Source organism: Asparagus officinalis, chromosome 7, assembly GCF_001876935.1.
Source record: "Asparagus officinalis chromosome 7, Aspof.V1, whole genome shotgun sequence".
NCBI classification, from domain to species: domain Eukaryota; kingdom Viridiplantae; phylum Streptophyta; class Magnoliopsida; order Asparagales; family Asparagaceae; genus Asparagus; species Asparagus officinalis.
Window position 1 is genome coordinate 75,281,902 of NC_033800.1, and position 18,349 is coordinate 75,300,250.

At 35.0% G+C, this 18,349-nt stretch overlaps 3 protein-coding genes across 3 annotated transcripts in view; 1 reads left to right on the top strand and 2 right to left on the bottom strand.

Moving 5' to 3' along the window:
- LOC109849657 (pre-mRNA cleavage factor Im 25 kDa subunit 2) overlaps window positions 1–6,520 on the top strand; it is an 8,508-nt gene extending 1,988 nt beyond the window's left edge. The window contains exons 2-7 of the mRNA XM_020419516.1: window positions 403–448; window positions 3,070–3,163; window positions 3,253–3,326; window positions 4,165–4,251; window positions 4,347–4,457; window positions 6,114–6,520. Of these exons, the coding sequence (XP_020275105.1) occupies window positions 403–448; window positions 3,070–3,163; window positions 3,253–3,326; window positions 4,165–4,251; window positions 4,347–4,457; window positions 6,114–6,185 (484 nt within the window). The 3' untranslated portion in view covers window positions 6,186–6,520. The remainder of the gene's footprint in view (window positions 1–402; window positions 449–3,069; window positions 3,164–3,252; window positions 3,327–4,164; window positions 4,252–4,346; window positions 4,458–6,113) is intronic.
- LOC109847376 lies at window positions 14,191–14,673 on the bottom strand. Its single transcript, XM_020416607.1, has one exon. The coding sequence runs from the start codon at window positions 14,671–14,673 to the stop codon at window positions 14,191–14,193; it is 483 nt and encodes a 160-aa protein (XP_020272196.1).
- LOC109847378 (protein FAR1-RELATED SEQUENCE 5-like) lies at window positions 14,943–17,552 on the bottom strand. Its single transcript, XM_020416608.1, has 5 exons — window positions 17,534–17,552; window positions 16,220–16,796; window positions 15,918–16,130; window positions 15,570–15,828; window positions 14,943–15,491 (listed from the first exon to the last, which is right to left on the bottom strand). Exons 1-5 carry the CDS (start codon window positions 17,550–17,552, stop codon window positions 14,943–14,945), a joined length of 1,617 nt encoding a protein of 538 aa, XP_020272197.1.

Consider the following 18,349-nt stretch of genomic DNA (forward strand, 5'->3'; position numbering starts at 1 on the left):
GTGGATTTACGGGCCAGGTTAAGTTTTTAATTGAGATGTACTCTGTTGCTGCTCCAATTATCATGAAAGACTTGGTCGGTTCTTCTCTATTATTCTGTAAATTATTTTAAGAACTCTTTTAGTTTGCCCAGGAGATATATTGGTACTAGACATTTTGCAGGGATTGCTTTGAGAGGATTCATTTTAGATAAAATAAGTTTAACTCTCTTACTTTCCAAATCCACATTGTTTACTCTCTAAAGTATGAGTATTGAGTTTAATGAGTTAGACATTTTTGCAGGGGTTGCTATTTAAAATCATCTAATGTTGATACTGCTATTTTGGTTTCAATTATTTTTTGTGTTCTTCCTCTAATCTATTTTACCTGTTATAGTATTGATTAGATGTTTTTGCTATTATCAGCTATATGAAAGAAGGTATGAGGACAAGTGTCGAGGCAATTTTATTAGTAAGTACCATATTTCTTTCATATGATCAAGTAAAAATTATTGTTACATTGTTTTTTGGCAATATTATCGTAATCATTTCCTAGGGTGTTAATTTTATCTAATTTTCCTTTTTTGGTGGTTGATTTTGGTATATTAGCCAAATATCGTAATTTCAATTGTTTAAGTTGATCCAGAATTTTTGGTGACTATATGCTTCATATTGATACCTCATGTACTTGAAACCAAATTTGGTTTCCTTGAATTTTGTTCATGGGTGCATATTTACAAAGATTGATATATTATGCAATTTAAAGAGATGACATGTAGGGCTTAATTTAAAGTATATAAAAAAAATGCCAAATGTAAATTTTAGATTATATGGGTTTATGTTGTGTTGTTCTGGCAAGCAACTAATGTAATTAGACTTGCATAATTGGTGAGAGTTACCAATGAATTCCTCTTCCAACCATCATAAGGTTACATAATCTCGACATTACGCACCCAAATAATTCTATTTGGGTATTTATGAAAGTAGGTTAACAATACTTGAACTTGTCCAGGAGGTCCGTACAAACTGCAACCCTTAATTGGCGTCACTTGCAATGTAAGCTTGTCAAATTTTGTTTAGTTTCCTTGACCTATGGTTGAGTTCAATTGGACAATTTCCTTGACCTGCCTACTCAGCAGGAGTCATGAGGAACTGAGTCATCAAAGTTATCTTCCTTAACATGATGAGTTTTCGAATAGCTGTTGAAGGCATTAATTCTTAGCAATAGCTTTGTGTTTTGTTAATGTCCGACTTAAATTACTGACCCTATACCGGTTGTTTGATGAAGTCCAACAAAAAAATGCAGTTTGACTGTGGATTGTCTGATCAAAATTTTGTTACACTGCGGATCGAGAGTTGCAGAGGAGTGCAGGGATATGAAGTGGGAGTTCTGCTGAAATTTTAACTGTTGCCATGACATGAGAGGAGTAGTTTAAATCTGATTCTAAAACTTCTATGCCTAAGTGATTCAGTATATAAAGCAAATGCATTGTCCTATCAAAATGGGGTGAGTCTGTTTGATTGGAGGAGGTTGGGACTTGGGAGAAGTAGAAATGGTCTGTGGAATTTATCCCTTCTAACTATTTATAGGTGTTGATGGGAAAGAGATAGATGTCTCCATGCTTAGTTTCACTATGGTCGCACCAGAGTGTAAATAATTGCTTAGCATGGAATGGGCTGGTCCCATGAATAGTCTGATCCTTTTCATCTCTTCTTTGGTTTTCCTTTTTTTTTGGGGGGGGGGGGGGAGGTCGGTTGGTTGGGGGGGGGTGTTTGGTGTACAACAATTATTGGAGGTCAAGTTGGCGTATGATATTTAGTTAAGTTTATTAACTAATTCACTCCCGTATAAGTGACAACAACCTGCTTAGGTTATGGGATACATATGTTGGCTCAATAGTTATTGTCTATCATTTAAAGCCATGTCACGTCGGTTATAGTTGACTAGTTTTGAACTAATACATAGATGATTTTAACAGCTTAGGCGAATACGTGCACCCCAAAAAAAGAAAGAAAGAAAAAAAGGAGATTTTTTTTGTGGATTTCAAAGTTAATTGTTATATCCCTCATATTTGCTCTTGTAGGAAAGTCAATTGGAATCGAAGCAATTGCGCAATTGCCAGGGCAGGGAAAGAGTTCGAAACTATTCCTGTCTTGCATTCCTTTCTGTATGTCTGAGGATCAGATGGAATTTCTTAGCACCAACTTTATTTCTTTTTTAATTTCTTGTTATTTAATTCATATGAATTTGTTTGCTTGCTATTTTTCCTTATAGTTATTATGCATGATGTTTGATCTCTTACTATGATATGAGATGGTGATACTCGTGTGAATTTGAGTGGTTCTAGTATACAATGCCTTCCCTCATGTGAATTTGAATTAATGATACTAAGTGGCAACAACTATCCATATACTTTCTCTTAGTACCATTACTGAGTTTATTATTACTTGTGACACCTTTTCCTAAATTCTGAAAGCTGATATCACATATTAAAATACTAGATTGCAAACTAGTCTCACCATGTAACAGGAGTTGTTGCCATGTAATATATGCTAATATTTGGTTATTTTAGCTATAACTTCATTGCATGTCTTGTACATAAAGGATTATTTGTCTGTAACAAGTGGCATTAACTTCATTTCGGTCTCCATTTGAGAAGTTCTTGAAATCTATTACTCTGAATCCAAGGCAACTTCAAGTTTAGACTGGCTGGTTTCTAGCTTTCCGCTTTTCCTATGTGGTATCAATGTGCCGGAGATGGGTTGTAATATTCTTTTAGATTCAGTTGAAAATTTTGATCTATTAGTCATTTATTCTAGTTATTTAATAAGTTAGTGGATCATCTAATTCTTGTACGCAGTATGAGTGAGATGCCTGCATATGTGGGGCTTTTGTTTAAGTATTTGTTTTTGACAGATTTTATGTAATGTGAGGGACTAAATTCTTTTAGCATATAAATGCCTTTCTTTTTGTGATCTCATTTAATGTATTGATATTTGAAAAGAACTTGTGCAAATTTGGAATTGTCTTTTACCTCCTGGATAATTTTGTCAAATCAATTTGGGCCTTATTAATTGGCTTTTGGTTTGCAGGTACAGGAACACAATCATCCTCATATACTATTACTGCAGATCGGAAACACTTTCTGTAAACTTCCTGGGGGACGAATAAAGCCTGGAGAGAATGGTGAGGAATTGTCTTATTGTACCCTGCTTAAAAAATAATGGTGTTGTCCCGTCAAGATTTTCATGTCTGATAGCATCCTCTTTTTGCAGAGATCGAGGGGTTAAGGCGGAAGTTGTGCAGCAAACTTGCTGTTAACTCACCTAACTTTCAGCCAAATTGGCAGGTAATTTGTTACCCAAATGTTTCGTTCTTCCAATGTGATGAAGATAGAAATTCGATTTAAAAAAGGTATTCCGTACTAGACATACTGCAGAATGCACACATCTAAATTAATATAAATTAACATGTGAAGTACCCTAATAACTGTCGCTTTAGGAGATCACCTGCCTAGTTGTGCGCATTGAAGCGCAGGCGAGTAACTACTGATGTACATGAAAGGGAGCTGATTTTTCTGCTGGACATCGTGGTCTTGATTCATCCATTCCTGATCTTTGAAGATCCTGCCATAGGATTCCCTATTAGATTCGTCATTTATTAGTAACCTGGCAGAAATTTGGAGCGTTGACATAGTGTTGACAGTCATAGAAATTCAATCAGTTCTTGGAACCTTATGCTACATATTCAATTCCACGTTGATAGATAAGGTTTGAACTATGTCAATGACGACTAGGCAATGGTGATGAAGCTATAGAAGGTTCGTTTCATCAATAGCTTGAAGTTTCAAGAAAATTTGATGGGTCAATTTACTATTAAGAGGCTAGAATAGGAATAAATTTTACCCTTTGTAAAAGCATGCCCATGGTTCTCAATCCTGTACATGGAAAAATTGAATTCTAATACTTTATAAATAGGAAATTTTGAAATTCTAATACTTAGTAAATCTCCTAATTTTTTCACACTCAAAAATATTCTCACTGATAGTTTTGTGTTTGGGTGGAAATTAATATATATTTCATTTTTAATCCAGGTTAAATCAAGTTTTTCGAGACTTATTAAAGTTCATCCACCAAGTAGCGTAATATATTTGGGAAATGTTACTATCTTGTTTAATTCACTTGCAGATTGGAGAGTGCGTTGCAGTCTGGTGGAGGCCAAACTTTGAAACAATAATGTATCCATACTGCCCTCCTCACATCACTAAACCCAAGGTGAATTGCATTAGAATTTGTCGTATCTTGACCATACCCTTTTGATGTTGTTTGTTTCTGCTTAAACTTAAGATCTCGTGTTCCCTCTTCCTTAGGAGTGCAAGAAGCTTTTCATTGTTCACCTATCAGAAAGGGAATATTTTGCTGTTCCGAAAAACTTGAAGTTGCTTGCTGTTCCGTTGTTTGAACTCTATGACAATGTTCAGGTAAAGATTTTTTTACTTACTTTTTGAATGTAATGTGAATTTTTTAGGAGCCCGAATCTTTGAGAACCGCTTTAAGTGCCACTTTCTGATATGTGAATATTTACTGTTTTCTTTGTCATGTATTTCAACTTTATGTATACAGTACCCAAACTAACCTGACATGGCGCTATAATAAAATTATTACTCCGGCTCTGTTTGGAATTAGGAAACTGTTCAATTTCAAGATTTGAATGTCCCTTCTGATTTTTTTCTACATGTTCTATGTTTATAACATGTCCTCAAAATTTACTCTCATGATCCAAGATTTGAATATTTCATTTGATTTTTCGACTTTATTGAGATCTTAGGTTGAGTGCAATTTCAAGACAAAAACTTAACCTTTGGGTCCGCTACAGTCCTTTTTCTCCATTTAAATCTATTAATTAAACTGACAACTATCTAACATGTTTAACTACCTTAATCCATGCTTTGTTTGAGGTCTAACCCTTGCTCCATTAACTAGAATTAAATAACTTCGTCTAATCTTTTATGTGCATGGCTGACCAATATAAATTTGTTCTCTCTTATTTTGTAAGCAATCTGCAGCTACATTCATTTTATTGGAGAAGTTTGATAAATATGCCCATGATTTGGGACCCACATGGCATTTTTTCTGTATAGGGGCCTGTAAAATTTACATTTGAATTTCATTGTGTCCTACAATCATATAATATTTGCCGAAAACTTCCCAAGTTTAACCATATGTTTTGATTTCACGAATTACATGCCCCTCAATCTCCTTATTATGATGAAAGATTAACCCCAGTTAGCTAAAATAGTCTCTCTTACCTATTAGGTTTTCGCCGTCACATGTTTTCTGGTAGCTATGCTGAAACTAGATTCCATATATGTCCTTGAGCTTGCTTTTGGTTACAAAGCTTTTCTCTACCTTCCAACTGATTCTATTACAAGTTATCTTTTCCTTCTAGACTCTCAGCGAGGAGATCTTTTTGAATACTTACCGTTAATTGCACAACTTAAAACTGAATGCACGAGAAATAAAGTGGGGACTTCTTTTTGTCAGCCAATCTGCAGTTCCAGTATTTTAACCAATATCTCCAGTCTATTATTGTTGCTCTGAATTGGATCCTGTTGACAAGGCTAATTCCATATATATATATAACTGTCATAAACTTTTATGGATTCCATGGAGCCTTGTACTTTGTAAGTAAAATCAGACAATGATGAAAACTGGCGCAACTTAATGCACTAAAGATAAAGTAGGACTTCTTTTTGGCACCCAATCTGCTGTTGGGAGTATTTTTACCCAATTCTCCTGTCTATAGTTGGCTCTGAATTGGCTCCTATTCACAAGGTTAATTCCATAACTGTGATTGTAACTTATTATGGAACGTTTCATAATTGTAATTGTAGCTTTTATGGAACGTTTCATGGAACCTTGTAAAACCTAATTTCATCGAAAAGGCGATGATGTTGGTGATCCAATAACCATTGTATGTTGGATTAATGTGAACTTTGAAGAGTGTGTAGCCTTAGCATATACTGAAAATTGATGTATTATCGTCTGGAACTATTGTTTCTTTTGTAGCTTTGTCACTATTATCCTTTTCTATGTAAAATTGCATGCCTGAAACGTTTCAAAATGTATTGCTGCAGAGATACGGGCCCGTGATTTCTACTATCCCTCAACAGCTTTCAAGGTTCCAGTTTAACATGGTTCATTCATAAAGCTAGCGGATAGCTAGATTCGAATACAAATACTGATGGATGTTACCTCAGTAGGAGTTCAAGCTAACTTCAGTACTTTGCATTTGGTTTAATATATGTACCTTCTAAGGAGTTTGATGACTGTAGATTTATTATCACATCATGTATGCATGGTTAGCACAAGGTTGATTTGACTGTAGATTTATTATAGATTCATGTATTGCTTGGTTAGTACAACGAAGTAGCATGTTTAGGCTGGAGAACTTTAGGTCATGGATGGGAGAGATTGTACCATAAAGTTTGGTGATTTCATGTTTTCATGTTGTAGCTTTAACTCATGCTTTTGCTTTGTTGTATCGTGTTGATGTTCATGTAGGCCACTTTCTAAAATGAACCATGCTAATATTGTGGTCAAATATAAGGCCATGGTGAGGTGTTCACATCCATTCCCTTTCATTTGTCTTCTTAGTTGAAGAGCGATATCCATCTCCTTTCATTTAATTTTAGTTGAGGGCATGGAATTTCTAGTGTGTACTTACTATCGAATATTTTTTGTTGATTGGAGGATAATTCTTGTGCAGAACATTAATGTTCAAATCTCTATGTTTTTATATTGATCCAGTGATAAAAATTTTATGTACTAGTTGCCTACTGTTGGAAATATTTAATGGTTAATATACCAAACAAAGTTAGCTTGCTGTAGCTCATAGCTAATCATTTGGGCAACTAAAGGAGTCAAGTGTGATAAATGAATAGAAAGCAGGAGGTTAATGCTTTTAATTGTTTTCTTGGTGGAAGGAATTAGCAATTCTTTGTTTTTTTTCCCCTGAAAAGTTTGAAGGTATATATATATATATAGGGTGAGGTTCTAATAAAAACCTAGAAAACTAAAAACCAATCCTAACCCTACATTCCATCTCATCCAATGGTCAAGATTGAAAATGGCAGAATTGAAAATAAATACACATCAGCTGACAAAATACCAGTAAAAGGGGTAATTTAGAAAATAGTCATTAATGAAACACGCTGTAATTAATTAGCAAAAGCTGTCAAACACTTCTTCTCACGAAAAAGTCGATTCAGTTTCACTCTATCTTGAATCCAGTTTCATCTTCTCTCCACCCGAACAACTAAACTCTTCACATTCCATCGATTTGTCAACACTTAGGTTTCTTTCAACATCTCATTACAACTCGAACGAAGACGAACAACAAGCCTTCGACGATCGAGATGAAGAAAAACAACTCAGAGACTCCAAAACCCTCGTCTTCAAGAAGGGGTAAAACGATTCCAACCCTCGTATTAAAAATGTATATTTTTATTAAAGTTTGAACATTTTTCATAGATTCAGTGAGGAAAGTTTTAAAATTTAGACATGAATCACTTGCATGTTGTTGAATACTTTTTTATTTTATTTTTTTAGCTTTATAAAATGTTATGGATGCATGTTCTACTTTAGGGTTTTTATTTTTTACATTTTCCTTGATCTTGTTAGAATAAGTTAATTTTTTTAATATTGTAAGATGTTTTCATTTGTTATAAATGGGTAGCGATTAATTTTGGTTGTCTGGATTTTGCAATATGTACTGTAGTTGAATCTCCTCGATTCACTTGAGTGAATCGAGATTCACTGCGGTGAATCGAGATTCACTAGAATGAATCGCGATTCATTGGATTAATCTCTATTCACTCAAGTGAATCGCGATTCATTGGATGAATCTCTATTCACTCAAACATAGAGAATCTCGATTCACTAATGTGAATCCTGATACTTCGTAGAAAATTGAGATTCATATATTGGATATTCTTACCAGTTACGGAAAAATGATTGCTCTTTAAAATTCAACTTTATCATGATTGTTTGTTTGTTTGTAAAAAATAACAAATATGATCCGAGGCCGAGTATATAGGATGGAAACTTTCCAAAATATGATCAGAGGCCGAGTATATAGGATGGAAAAATTTTATGCTTTATGTATACTAACAGTGAAATTAAACTGTAACGATGATCAGTTTTTCCTTGTTGCGTTGAGGGACGAGACACTAAAACAATGTATGGTATGTCATGGAGTTGGTTTCATATCATTGAATCTGGATTCAATTTGCTGAAGCTCGATACATTTTGTTGAATCTGGATTCACTTTGTTGAATCTCAATACATTTTGTTGAATCTCGATTTACTTGAGTGAATCGAGATTCACTCAAGAGTGAATCTCGATTCACTACAGTGAATCTCGATTGACTACAGCGATTCAATAGAGTGAATTGAGATTCACTCAAGTGAATCGCGGTTTAGTGGAGTGAAACGAGATTCATTTCAGCGAATCGCTATTCACTGGAGTGAATCGCGATTCAGATTATAATATCTTGATTCAATAATGTGATTCCACCTTCATGCTTTCCATGCATTATTCAAAGGCTGGTCTCATTAAAAAATGAATTGTCATCGGTTTAGCAGGTCTACGATCTAGCTCAAGGAACAAACAAACAACATGTGTTGAGATTGTTGAGGTATTTACACCTATACCTCAACAGAGGACAACACGCACTGTGAACATGCCCAGCAGTGACGATGACTTCATCAACCCCCCAAGTAATCCTGCCGGTGAGAAAATATCAAAGCGTACAAGGGATGAAGACAATGAACAGACCACAAAAGGGATGAAGATGAAAAGAGTTGGTGTACTAAACATCTTTAATTTTTTTTGTGTATTCAATGATGGATAATTTGATCTAATTATATTATTTTTGTCACTGGAGAAGGTTGTGAAAAAAAATATGTGAGGTCAGTGCCCAGCAGTGACGATGACCTCGTCAACCCCCCAAATAATCTTGCCGGTGAGGAAAAATCAAAGCGTAGGAGGGATGAAGACAATGAATAGATCACAAAAGGAAGGAAGAAGATGAAAAAGGTTGGTGTACTAAACATCTTTATTCACTACTGGATTCACTCAAGTAAATCGAGATTCAGTTGCATGTTGTTTTTTTTTGTATTAACTGATGGATAATTTGATCTAATTATATTTTTTTTTTGTCACTGGAGAAGGTTTTGAAAAAAAATGTGAGGTCGGTCTGAACCTAAGGAGTTGACTAGGATACGGGTCTCTCCAAAGATATTATCTAATATGGTTTTGTCACTCTCTGACTCCCAAAAAGAATGTGTGAGACTAACTGGACTTGGAGGTCTTTTACAATTTGGATTAAAGGAACTGCCACATATGTTGGGGTACAAGATTCTGCAGTCCTTTGACAGTGAATCTGTTGCGCTTAATCTTCCCAGATGATCAATCAGTATCACAGAGGAAGATGTACATCAAGTGATGGGATTACCTATGGGTAGGAAGCGTATACCAGCCTCCAGTATTGGGAAGTCAGCATTGGTAGATGAATGGAGGGCTCAATTCACAGACAGTCTTGGTTGGAAAATTACTCCAGGGGCTGTGTCTGAGAAACTGAAGCAGAGTTCTGATGTTAACCTGTTTTTTAAACTGAATTTCTTGGTTCTCTTTCACAACAGCATGATCCAGTCGCTTAGCAATCCGTATGTCAACTAACGGATTCTAGTTCTTGGTGACAATGTTGATCAGTGCTCTGAATACAATTGGTGTTCTTTCTTGCTTGACTCAATGATAGAAAGCCAACACAAGTGGAAGGTAGACCCGATAAAACAATTCTACACAGGTCCTCTTGTATTTTTGATTGTAAGTCACTTGTATAATATTGATTTATTTTTACATTACTGTAGTTAAAGTAGTTTTACTTGATGATTACTAATTGGTGTGCTTTATTTCTTATCTCCGTCTTTCTAGCTTTTCTATGCCGACCGGGTCATGTTCAAAGGGAGGAGGTTGGTTGAGAGAACAACTCCTACATATTTAGGCTGGACTGACTTGGCCTTGAAGGAAAGACAGTCAGAGGAAATAAGTACAGATTCATTTGGCAAAGGTGCATTTACAGAGAGGGTTGAACTTGCACCTTCATCTCGAATGCAGAGTGCTACTGGAAACTCGCCTAAAAGTGTTGAGACAATTAGAAAGGTTAGCAAATTAAGTTGCAAGTCTTTGTTTATTCAATTTAATCTCAATTCAGTAGGAGTGAATCTCGATTCACTTAAAATGAATGTCGATTCAGTACAATGAATCGTTTTACTAGTAATGAATCTCGTTTCAGATCAGTGGTTATCGATTAAGTTAAACTGAATTCTGATTCACTTCATTGAATCTGGATTCAATGATACTCAATATCGATTTACTGAAGTGAATCTGGATTCACTACTACTGAATCTCGATTCACTAAAGTGAAACTGGATTTACTTTAGTCGACTCTTGATTCAGTCATTTGAATCTCGATTCAAATACATTGAATGTAATCTCAAACTATCGAATCTTGTCTCTCGCCATGTTAATAACTTATGGTGACCAATGTCTGTGAAATTCAAACTGCAGGATTGTATTGAGAGGGTGCAATGGAGAGCTGTAGAGTTGGAATCTGCAAAAAATAGATATGATGCTGAGTGTGAGACAATGAGAAAGCTGTTCCCCAATGACAATGAGCTCTTTCAAATTCAACGGAGAGTTTCAAATGTTCTTGTGCAGGGGTGTGGACATCGTGTAAGTACCTGTGACAATGAAACAGCTGTGGGAAACATTGTTGATGATACCCCTAATGTGAACACCAAGGTGAGTAGAGATATGCATGGTTCCCCTGCTGTTGATCTAATATCAGCTGAGTTACCACAAGCACAAGTCTCCCCAAAGTTTATTCAAGAGGTTGATAAGATTATAGAGTCTGTTAGCATGAAAAAGGTTGACAGACCAGTGAGGCGAAAGCTCAGCGAATGTGGTACCCCACAGACTGAAGAACCTAGTTTTTCTCTTGGGCTGACACAGGATACTCAGACTGAGACAATGGAAATGGTTGATGTTGTTCAGATTGCTAAAGCTTGTGAATCTGAAATCATTGATGACTCTGTATGAAGAACTGATAAACAAGCTGAAGATGCTGCTGCAGTAGATGAATGTAAAGGTAAGAAAGTTCAGGTGACCGAAAATAAGGGACATGCGGGAAGGGGGAAAGAAAAGAGGATGGTGAAGCCTGCAACGTCTCTTCGGTCACCATGGGTGCAGAGGGTATCTCAGATTACTGCTAGGCAAAGCATCATATGGAATTGGGTGCATAGAGAAGAAGCAAGGCATTCAGGTGATGATTCTGCTGAAGAAGAGAATTTGTGAGTTCTTAAATCTTATTTGATATTTTATTTTTAGGTGTGAGACTCACTTTTTTTAGTATTTTTTCCCTTTATTAAATTGAATATTGTTACTATTTTTTTCAGTGAAATGGTTTTTAAGTGGAGACAAATTGAATGTTTCTTACCTGCTTTCAAGACTTTCCTTCCTTCTGAGGACATTAAGGCAAATTTAATCAGCATTTGGTCCTATATTTTGAACAACAGAGAAAAAATGAAGTCCGAAAATTCTCCACTTAGATTCTTCTGCAATGTTGAGACAACCGTAAGTATCTTCCTTTATTCTTTTTAAAATAACAATTCAGTTACATCTTATTTAACAAGTTTTATGTTGTACAGTTTTGCAACATTCATCACACAGATGAGGCCAATGATGAATTGAGATACAGTCGGTTTGCTTCACGGATGGATGAGCAACTTGCTCTGTATCCACATATGAAGTTTAACGAGATTGATATTGTACAGATTCGAAGACAATGTTTTTGTTCTTTAACCCAATTTTAACTATATCTGTAAAATCACTGATTAAATTTCACAACCATTAGGTCTTCTTTCCCATAAATGTGTTTGAGCATTTCTACATTGTGTGCTATGGGCTAAAGAATCCAAGTATGGAGCTGATTGACAATAGCAAAAACTGCCCAGACTACAAGGAAAAATACCAAGGTCGTCCTGAGGGTTTGGTATGTTTTTCCACCTTACGTATGTTCTTTAAACATTTACTGGCAGAATACAGTAATAAGTGAATCTGGATTCACTATAGTGAATCTGGATTCACTAGAGTCAGAGAATTCCAGATTCGCTAACTCTAGTGAATCTCGATCACTAGAGTTAGTGAATCTGGATTCACATCTTACTATGAATCTCGATTCACTAGAGCTAGTGAATCTGTGTTCACATTACGGAATCACGATCCACTAGCTATAGCTAATTCTAGTGGATCCAGATTCACTAGTGTGAATCAAGATTCATTAGAGTGAGTCCAGGTGAACTAACTCTATTAAATCCTGGCGAGCTAGATCCAATAAATTGTGATTCACTGTCATTAATACTGTTTCCATATAAACAACCAAAATAATTTGTATATTACATTAAACATTACTGTATGATAATTTGGATTTGTTATGTGACACTGATTACTTTTGATTAAATAGCACAAGAATTTTGTGAGATATTTGGCACACAAAAAACATAACAAGGCGAGTGAAATAAATACATTAACGCCTGACAGACTTGAAATGGAGTGGAGAACGGCCAAAAAAAAATTTGATTGTGGTATTTTTGTCATGAGACATATGGAGACCTACATGGGCGGTGGTATAGCAAATTAGAACTCTGGTTTTCATAGAGAGGATGTAAGTGTTTAAACTAATAATGTGTTGATAGTTTACAGTTAGTCTAAGTGTTTAAACTAATAATGTGTTGATAGTTTACAGTTAGTCTTTTTGAATTAATAAAATTTAGAATATAGCTACTGAATCTTGAACTGAACTTTTGTTAATTAATAAAATTTAGAATATAGCTACTGAATCTTGAACTGAACTTTTGTTCATATCGACAGGAGCGATAAAAAAATTAGCTACATAGACTGAGGTCTATATACTGTTACCAAATTCTTACTGAACCAACAAATGAATTGGCCAAAGAAGTCATCAGCAAAGCCCAACAGCACCATGCAGAAACTGCCAATGTCAAAAAAGAGACGAGAAAGACCACAGGATCTCAAAGAAAATGATATTATGTAATCAGCATAATTTCCAATGTTGAATTTTACAGTTATTGAGTACATTGTCACTTAATGTTATAGAATACTCCAGTTTGTGTTGAACTGTTTTTCTATGTAAATATACTTTATAAGAATAGCTTTGTCATAATTTTATTTCTAGATTTGTGAATAGTTTGGATATATGAAAATATTGTGAAGGTAGTGAATGCAATTGGAAGAATTTCGATTTAAGCAGAGAATGTGAGTTATAATTCAATGTTTTATGTAACATACAATAAATTAATCATACTTATTGTGGATTGTATGTATTTAATCTGGAATCACTGTTTCAATATTATCTTAAGTTATTACTAATTTATTTTATTGAATCTAGATTCACTATAGTGAATCTAGATTCAACGCAGTGAATCCAGATTCACTACAGTGAAAGATTCAGTAAGTTAACCGTACTTATTGTGGATTGAGTGTATTTAATCTATATTCACCGGTTCAATATTATCTTAAGTTTTTAGTAATTTATTTGATTGAAAATAGATTCACTATAGTGAATCCATATTCAGTTCAGTGAATCCAGATTCACTACAATGAATCTATATTCATTATAGTTAGTCCAGAATCACTTAAAGCGAATCAATCAAATAATTTGATTGTTTGATTGATTATAATGAATCCTTATAGTGATATCAAGATTCAATATCAGTGAATCTAGATTCACTACAATGAATCTAGATCCAATATAGTTAGTCCAGAATCACTTAAAGCGAATCAATTTTAAACTGATGACTGCATACAACTACTTTATCATTCCTTTTGAAATAATACAACTAATAATAATGAAATTCACATGCTATATGGGTAGATCTCAATTCAATTTACTAACATGACACAACGTAACCATGTAATTAATAATCTAGTAAATATATGTAGTTAAGAATTACACAATTTAGCAATTTTAATAAGAAATGTATTACTAAACATGATTTTGAAACAAAATATGACAACTAAATTAAACATCACTTTGCTGTAATGTTTTCTTTAATGGGCATGTCCGTGCGTTATGGAAATCGATTTTTTTTGCACATATTACACAGCCTTGGCACCTTCTTCTTTCGTTGACTAATTGATTTCTCATAATCACCAACAATTCTCCGTCCACACCCCTTGTTTCTACCTTCAATGGGAGGTTTAACAATCACTTCAGCTGGTATTTTTGAGCCAACAAAAAACTCTATTACATCATTTTTGTTCTGTATGTCAAATTTCCAACTAGATTCACGCAAACTGTGCTTCAACTCCTTCAACTTCCCTTCCAGGTAGTCAAGTCTCTCACCATCTAAACCTGCCAAACTCACACAGGATTGGAAATCATACCATATGTCATTCAACTTGCGATTTGTAACTTCAATTGCATTGCACTGTTCTGATATTTCCTTGAACTGCAATGAATGCCTCATCTCAGCACCTTTTGTCCATCGGTTCACAACAAGATGTCTTGGTATTTTTGTTACATCAGCTTGGTTCAGTGCAAAAAAAACCATGTCTACATACTATACCCATTTTCTCAAACAGCCTACATGTACATTGCACGTCATTGTTCAAATAAGCATGTTTCACCTAAAATTCAAAAAACAATGTATATTAGCACCAAATAAAAAAAGAAAATGACAAGCGCATGAAATGGTCACTGAATCTCAATTCAGTGGTGTGAATCGAGATTCACTTCATTGAATCGCGATTCACTGCATTGAATCTGGATTCAATTTTTATTGTTTCAATCTCCATTATTAAGTTTTACCTCAAATATTTTTCATTGTCTCTTTTTGTCCTTTATGGAAAAAATCTTCACACCATCTTCTTCTGATATACTGTTGATACTCATATCATAACAGGATGACATTATCTCTTTTTGTACCTCATAAAACATTGTTCGAGTGTACAACTCTGCTGCATCCCTCTCCAATAACAATGGTGTGTCCATTCTTGACATCGACTTTGTTCCTTCATAGTTTAATCTTGCGTTTGTATGCCTTTGCTTCTCCATAGCACTCTCGTATCGGAGATAAAATTCTGTCAATATGTCAGATCTACGGTTGAGTTTGTTAAAGAAACTGTTCTCACTCTCTGATATTGATATAGTACGCAATAAACCAGCCATTGGATCATCAGCATAATAGGCTGGAATCCATGACTCCCGAATGTTATACAGTTCACACAACCATTCATTACTTTCAAGCTTAAATTCTTTCATAACATCTTTCCAACCTACTTCAAATGTTGCTGGATCTATATCTATACTCCAAATCAGTGCATTGATCTTCCTCTTGAAATCATCCATCTTCGAAATGTATTTTTCCAACTACAATATAAATATATAACGAAAGATTCAGTATTTATCTAATGAGGATTCATGATATTTATATGTGGGATTCATTACCTTTTGGTTAAATTTCTTCATGATGTGCCACATGCACAAACAGTGATGTGCTTCTCTAAAGACGGTTGGTATAGCTTGCTTCATGGCAGGGCACTGATCTGTAACAATACACTTTGGCTCGCGAATCATGCATTTCATGAATACGTCAAAAATCCAGACATAGTTATCAATGTCCTCTTTAGCTATCAATCCTGCTACAAATACAACACACTTCTTATAATTGTCGAGACCAGTGAATGGAACAAACCTTATGTTGTACCTATTGTATCACATACAAAAAATATAATATTCACTATGATATATAATTCCAATATTGAAAATCGTAAGAGATTAACTATAAAATCTTACTTGTTTGTGGAATATGTAGAGTCAAATGATATCACATCTCCAAATACATCGTAATTTCTTCGTCCAATAACATCTGCCCAAAAGATGCGAGTTAATCGACCATCTTCATCGACTGCATAATCATCGAAAAATCCATCACTCATCTCCTTCTTATCCGTGAACTTCTCGATGATCATTTGAGCATCTCGATCACCAATATAAAGCTTCACGTCCCTACTCCAGTTTTTAAACTCGGTACACGTAGCACCAACATTAGAATAACTTCCACACAACTCCTTAGCAAAGTTATATGTTTGTTAGGCCTCATGTTGGCTTTTGCACCATCAAATACAAGTTTCTTATGTGCGAGACCGAGAACTCTATTTGACTTCAAAAAATGTTTCCCACTACCGGAGACCAAAAAATGAGAATGCTCTTCAACGAATGAGAGAACATTATATCCTTTCAAACCATAGAACTTAAAAACGACTTTAGCTTTGCAACCACATCTACTAGATACAGTTCTCCTTCTCTTTTTCGAAATGCTACTAAAATCCTCAAAATCAACATCCATCTTTGATTCATTGCTGCCAGCTCTACTGCAAACAATGTGTTTAAGAAGAACTGTACCGTCCTCATGTTTCTTCTCTGTATGCCGTCTGATCTCAAACCCACTTTTATGTCCATACTCTCTGTAAAACTCTATACCATCCTCTAGTGATCGGAAGCTTTGGTTTATATAAGGTTTAAATTCTGCTTCAACCCGAGGTTTCCAATACATACCACCACCTGGTGATTGAAAAGGAATCGAGCTAACTTCGTCCATTCCATCTTCCCCAAAATCACTGTCCGATGCATTTATAACATGTGGTTCCTTTATTTGTTCATTGCTACCTACAACTGAAAATAAAACAACATAAATCATATGGCTATGTTTTGATATACTGAATCTGGATTCAATACAATGAATCTAGTTTCACTGGAGTGAATCTCGATTCACTGCATTGAATCCAAATTCACTACAGTAAACATGTGAATTCAGTTGAACACGTTCTAGTTGTTAGAGAATGTAGTGATTTTCATAATGTATTCACATGTTTACTGTAGTGAATCTGGATTCAATGCATTGAATCCAGATTCACTACAGTAAACATGTGAATACATTATGAAAATCACTGCATTCTCTAACAACTAGAACGTGTTCAACTGAATTCAAGCTCTCTAATTAAATTTACATAAAATGTTTACGAATGTAAACTCCTAGATAATAAGTCATATGACTAAGATTTGATATACTGAATCTGGACCCATTACAATGAATCTAGATTCACTGCATTGAATTCATATTATTGCTAATTAATCTGGAGTGAATCTCGATTCACTGCATTGAATCCAGATTCACTACAGTAAACAAGTGAATAAATTATGAAAATCACTGCAGTCTCTAACAATGAATCTCGATTCAATGCAGTGAATCTAGATTAACAACTAGAACGTGTTCAATTGAATTCAAGCTCTCCATTTAAATATCCATAAAATGTTTAAGAATGTAAGCTCCTAGATAATAAGTCATATGACTAAGTATTGAAATACTAAATCTGGATCGATTACAATGAAAACAACTAGAACCTGCTCACCTGAATTCAAGCTCTCCATTTAAATCTCCATAAAATGTTTAAGAATGGCGAGATGATGGACGATGAACGAGAGAGCTCAAATACGATGAAGGACAGCTGCTGGTTGTGGAGTGACTAGAAGACGATTTCTCGATTGAGAGAGAGCTGAAGGACGATGAACGAGAGTTGCTGGTTGAGGAGTGAGAGGGCTGCTGTTCGTGACTGTTGGGTTGCCTGAGCCATGAGATTGCATGGGGAAATGAACCACTACACTTGCATGGAGAACTCAACAGACAAGCATTAATTACCTCTCTTTGGGGGCTGTTAATTTTACCTGATTACCCTTATGCAACTTTAATCTCAGCCATCGGATGAATCTAGATCCAATGGAGATGATTGGTTTTTAGTTTGTAGGATAGTGAGGTTTATATATATATATATATATATATATATATATATATATATGAGAAAAATGAATCTAAGGTGACACCCTAGGCTCCCACCTAAGGACGCGGCCTAGAATCATATCATTTTCTAAAAATTTTTACGATCCGCTCCATTGAACTTGTTCTACACGTTCTTAAACCCAAACACACCAATTTTGGGGTGAACCCGTCGTATTTTGACCATTCGTTTAGCCGTGCAAAAAGTTCTATTCATTCGAAACCGTTAAAATTGCACCGAGTGGATAAAGGGACAAAACACGACGGGTTCACCCCAAAATTGGTGTGTTTGGGTTTAAGAACGTGTAGATCAAGTTCAACAAAGCGGATCGCAAAAAAATTTAGGAAATAATGTGATTTTAGGTCGCGTCCTTAGGTGAGAGCCTAGGGTGTC